Source organism: Aristolochia californica, unplaced genomic scaffold (assembly GCF_029961685.1).
Source record: "Aristolochia californica isolate CCGP_79_NKW_82.1479 unplaced genomic scaffold, dmAriCali1.0.hap1 SCAF_1, whole genome shotgun sequence".
Taxonomy (NCBI): domain Eukaryota; kingdom Viridiplantae; phylum Streptophyta; class Magnoliopsida; order Piperales; family Aristolochiaceae; genus Aristolochia; species Aristolochia californica.
In genome coordinates, this window is record NW_027181770.1 from 56929597 (window position 1) to 56935040 (window position 5444).

The 5444-nt window shown below is 35.9% G+C and overlaps 1 protein-coding gene across 1 annotated transcript; it reads right to left on the reverse strand.

Annotated features, from left to right (window-relative positions):
• LOC137962635 (chloroplast envelope quinone oxidoreductase homolog) lies at positions 1–3960 on the reverse strand. The gene is made up of 4 exons (XM_068809632.1): positions 3327–3960; positions 1987–2128; positions 1246–1337; positions 1–885 (listed from the first exon to the last, which is right to left on the reverse strand). Exons 1-4 carry the CDS (start codon positions 3390–3392, stop codon positions 196–198), a joined length of 990 nt encoding a protein of 329 aa, XP_068665733.1. The 5' UTR covers positions 3393–3960; the 3' UTR covers positions 1–195.
• Positions 3961–5444: the final 1484 nt, after the last annotated feature.

Sequence of the window (5444 nt, forward strand, 5' to 3'; positions counted from 1 at the left end):
TAGTCCGAAGTTTGTAATTTGTTAAACTGTTGAAACATAGTAAATACATAGCAAAATTAACCAGCTATCCTCAGGGATCTACTCTTTTGTGTATGCAATATTTATAGATAGTTCATAAACAAATACAAGGTCCTAACAATCACAAACAGATATATGTCCGGTGTTTCTGAAACCATTCACGTATCAATTTTCTGGTCATGGCTCAACAAAAATCTTCCCAGTCGCATGGCCATCCATTATCTTTGCCCAGGCATCTTCTGCCTTGCTCAGAGGAAACTTGGAGTCCACTACTGTCTTCAACTTTCCTTCCTTTAACAAATTGACCAGAAACTCCAAATTGTTCCCCTTTGCCTTCACTAACAAAGGCACCAGCTTCTTTTTGGAGAAAGTCAGTTTTTGCGTTGCAAAGGTCCACATGGCACTTGCATTCGGGGTTATATCAATCACCTGCCCGTATTCACTCAAATTGTGCTCGAAAGTTGACCAAGGAATAGATGAAGCACAATGAATGACTGCATCATATTTTCGACCTGATGGGCTCTTCAAGGCTGCACCCTCTGGTGTCTTGTAGTCCATCACTTCGTCTGCTCCCAAATTCTTAACAAACTCCAGATTCCGAGCACCACAAGTTGCTGTTATGTGGGTGTTGCCAAGCTTTGCAAGTTGAACAGCATAATGACCAACTCCACCAGAGGCAGCTGTAACTAAGATGTTCTTTGTATTCCCTGTTCCATCAAGCTTTACGCCTGCAACTTCAGTCAGTGCCTGGAGCGCAGTAAGACCTGCTATGTTTAAACCTGCAGCTTCAGGGGCAGATATTTCTGGTGGGCGCTTGGCCGTTAGCTTCTCACTGGATACAGCAAACTCTGCCAACCCTCCTCCATTCTATCATATGCAAAGAGATGTATAGGCCGGTCAAAATGAAAACAAATAACAACAGTAAGTTGGATGTGTCAGAGATAAAATACAAAGAACAGTAAAATGATAAACGATAATAGTAATTGCTCTTGTTCTAAGATATGTATGTCATCCAACAACAGATTAAAAGAATCACTTAATGATGTTTTCATATTTCCCTGTTTTCAGTTTTACTCAATTTTTTTTGTCTCATCCTTGTCCCCCATCCTAGATTAAAATGTCTTAAAAATTAAAGATGTGCTACATATTATGACCATCAGGGAGAGATCCTAAAAAATAATTAGATTTGAAGCTGATAAGTATTGGAGATGTTTACTAAGTACTCACAAACAAATTAAGCATTGCCACCACTTTATCTCCAGCTTTAAAATTCTGAACTCTAGAACCAACCTCGACCACCTCCCCAGCCACATCACTTGCTGTTAAAGAATAATGACAATCAGTGCAAGATTTCGCAGTGTCACCATAATACAGAATATCATGAGAATATACCAAAATTCCAGAATTCCATCCTCAGGAAGATGAAATGTGACCAAGAAATGCTGAAGCATAAAACACATTAGAAAGTAGAGTATTAAATTAAATATAATGCTTAAGGTTAAACTAAATTTCTTTGTTAATGAAAATTATTTGACACAATGAGTTCCTATTGACGTTGATTCTTCTACACCGGCAGAAATAAACACAGGTGCAAAACTTCCTAACAGAATTTCAAACCTTATCATAAATGATTCCATTGTAGCCAAGAAAATCATAAGAAGCACAACACATAACCAGAAAGAAGCATTACTTGTTTATCATCATCAATCAGATTATTAGTCCACAAGTAGAAAAGAAAAGATCCAAAAAAAGAAGAAGACTTCTTAAGACCTCTTCTGAATTCAAGGAGCCAAACAACTAAAAAGAATGCCAAGAAACTTCAACAGACAAAGCAACAGTTTTAACTTATAGACTCACAGTGGATTATAGATAGCATTGCAATATAAGCCTACTTCTATGAGAGACTGAAGACAGATTTTTGGGTGCTAAGCATACACTGAAGAAAGTACACGATTTACTTCATATTACCTGGAACAAAAGGAAACTTGCGTGGCATAAGTGGTCGTATCATGCCCTTCTGAATTTTCCAGTCAGCTGGATTCAATGTTGCTGCCTCTACTTTTAGTAGAACTTCATCCTTTTTTGGTGAAGGCACTGGAACTTCCACATGCTGGAAAGCAGACTTTAAATCACTCAAGAGGAGTACAAATCCTTCCAAAAATGAAAAAACAGAGTAGAAATTGCAGCATGTAGCAAAAACACAGTTGCAGCTCTTGCATGGTCTTTATTTGATCATTAAACTTTTTCTAAATAATGCTAAGACGTAACAAACTGAGTATTTCTGGTTTCACTACCACATAAATCTTCACAAAGAATTATGCAAAAACAGAGTATAACCAAGGCCAATTTAACAAGAGAACCCATACTGAAAATGAAAACCAACCACTGGTAAGCATTCATGTTTGACCCCACAGTCTCAAGGTTCTGGATCAAGGGCTGTTCCAACTTCAATAAAGACTACTCCCTCTTGCTTTTTAAAATTCTGCCTTTCCAGATCAGTAATTTCAATTGAAAACTAACTGTACACCATGTATGATTTCAACTAGAACTGCCTGGTCAAACCAGGTAGTAATAAGATTGGTTAACTTTTCCTTCAGTGTATGAAAGTTCTCCTGAAGTTTTTTCTCACTCTTTAAGTTTTATACTTCTTCATTGTACAGCTAAGTTCTGTTCAGAGCAATGCTTCTTCATCCAATTAAAAAAGAAATATGTGACAAGGACTGTTTAGTGAGGGAAGACTAGAATGTCTAAATGGCCCCAAAGTTCATCCTTGCATAGTAGCAGCAAGACTTTTACAGTTGCGATGATAATGATGATGATTATGCTATTACAGAATATATGAAAGGCAAAGAGAAAATAACATTTGTTAGAAAATATAAACGAGAAAACAATGCTAGAAGCCAAGGCAGAGGCTTAATCGTTAATCTCAAAAGCAATATCATCAAATTCCTCATCTGATAATAGAGTTAGCTCCATTCAAGTTCCAACACAGCACTCGAACATGGTTTTCTGGAACCACGGACAAATGTCAACTACTAGTTTGGTAAGCTTCTCCTCATTCATAATTCTCCCTTATTTCATACAACAAGAATCAGTCAGTAAAATACATTAAACTGAAATTTTAAATATTGAGCAATCAGTCAATAAAAGAAATTAATAAATAAAAAAATCGTTCTCGCTTGAACAGATCGCAGGTGTAAAGATGAAATATCGAGAGACGCAGCAAAACTGGTAGGATTAGGACAAAACCCATCAAATGAAAGGCTTAAAAAACACAAGTTGAAAACGCTGCAATTAAATAGAGCCACCTTCAAGGCAGCTACGCCACCGCCATATCCGTCATATTGAACCGCCTTCATAACTTTACCCGCCATTAACTGGAAAGGGAAAAGGCCAGACACCAGAAGAGTGGAACGCTCTACAATCTCTTTCAGCGCCTAATTGTTACTGCTCAGCAAACCCGGAAAAATAGAAAAGGGCAACGAAACAAATAGGCGCCTCGCAAGCAAGCAGAAGAATCCATAACGTCGCGGCTCCGCGGGATTCGTCACCTTCCATGTATTTTTGTTTCCGATTCGTCACATACAATGTATTTTGTCAATTAGTATCCGTGAGCCGGCATTTTTGGCAATTCATCGTCAAGCGCAGCGATTAAGCAGGAAACAGTCTACGTCAATCTATAGCAAATCGTAGAGATCGGAGTGACCTTGAATGTTTTTTAAGGTACCCAGAGACTGCCCAAATTTTCTGCTTTTCAGTTTTCACGATGTTTCCTTGTTTGTAACATTTGAACTTTCGAAGATAAAGAAGTAATCCATATCTTGCTAATTCCGCCCGGATTGGGTCGCCACCCTATAATACGATAAACACGGAATTTCGGAGATTCCGGCGAGCAAGACGGCTCGACGCCCCAGCTGGTATATCATTGGACGGAGGGGACTGAGCGAGAAAGGTGTTCAATGTTTGAATTGTTATTATTGACAGTAGTAAAGGTTTTCGGTATTTTTGAATCCAAATTGACAGCCTCGTGCTTGGTTTAGATTAAAAAATAGTGTTTGATCCTGATATTCCGTTAGGAAGTGGTCTCAGCATCTTATGATTTCTTTAATCTTTCTCTTAATCAAATAGAATATACTTTATATAATAGAAAGCAAAAGCAAGTCTCCTCTCACATCTACGTGTCTACATTTATTTGTTAATCTTTTATTTTTTAGATTATTTTATATTTTAAATTTGTTATTTTTTTGTAGAAGTAAGAATGTCAACACATTTTGTTCAATTAACATCGGTTGTTAACACTAGTTTTTGTGTGGTCATAGATAATGACTCAACTCCACGAGAGTTATATCTCTCTAAAACTACTAATGTAACAAAGTGATCCTAGATGAAGGTATCCTAAATGTGACTCTATCCGTTGTTCAAAAAGACAAAAAAAAAATCTCGTGTGTAATTGCAATTCAGAGAAGTCTCACTTATAGATGGTACAAAAAAAGTTCAATGTTTTCATTGTAAAACCAATTTGAGTATTATTAGTAATGGAGTGATCACACATATGAGTTGACATTTGAAATGTTGTCCTAATAGAAAAGTAGCAATGAGAAAATAAAAAAACCATAAACTTTCAACCAGTGAATCTAATGTTGATCAAAGTCATCTGGCCTTCCTTTAATGGATTTTGGAGCCAAATATGATAAACTGGAATGAGAGTGCCCATTGCTTATTGAATTCTTTTTCATGAGCATCATTTCATGATAGTAGAAGATGAATGATTTAATTTTGTAATGAAGATGGCAAATATGAATTATGAAAAGATGTTTCGTAAGACCATTAAGGAGTGTATGGAGGTGTATGAGGTAGAGAAAAGGAAATTGAAAACTTTATTAAAAGAGATTAACAAAACTAGTCATACCACGAATTTTTGGAAGTCCCAAAATAAAAAAATTGAATACACTGTTATTATTGGACATTTTATTGATAGTAATTGGAAGCTATAAAAACGAGTCTTGACTTTTGTGCATGTTCCTCCTTGTTGTAGTGTTGAAATAGCAAATATTATTTACAACTATTTGAAAGATTGGGAAATAAAAAATAAAGTATTTAGTATATCAGTAAATAATGTTGCATATGATGTTTGTTTGAGAGTTTTGAAAAATGATTTTTTCAATAAATAGGAAATTGGTTTGCGGTGGGAAATTATTTCATGTGCGTTGTTGTGCTCATATTTTGAACTTATTAGTCCAAGATGGTCTTATTCAAATTAAGGATATCATTGAGAATGTGAGTGAAATTATCAAATTTATAAATTTGTTTGAGGCTAGACTTTGCACTTTTTTTTTAAAATTGTGTAGCAACTACAACTAGGTGCAAAAATGTTGGATATTGATTGTCCAACTCATTGGAACTCCACTTATGACATGTTGTCTTCA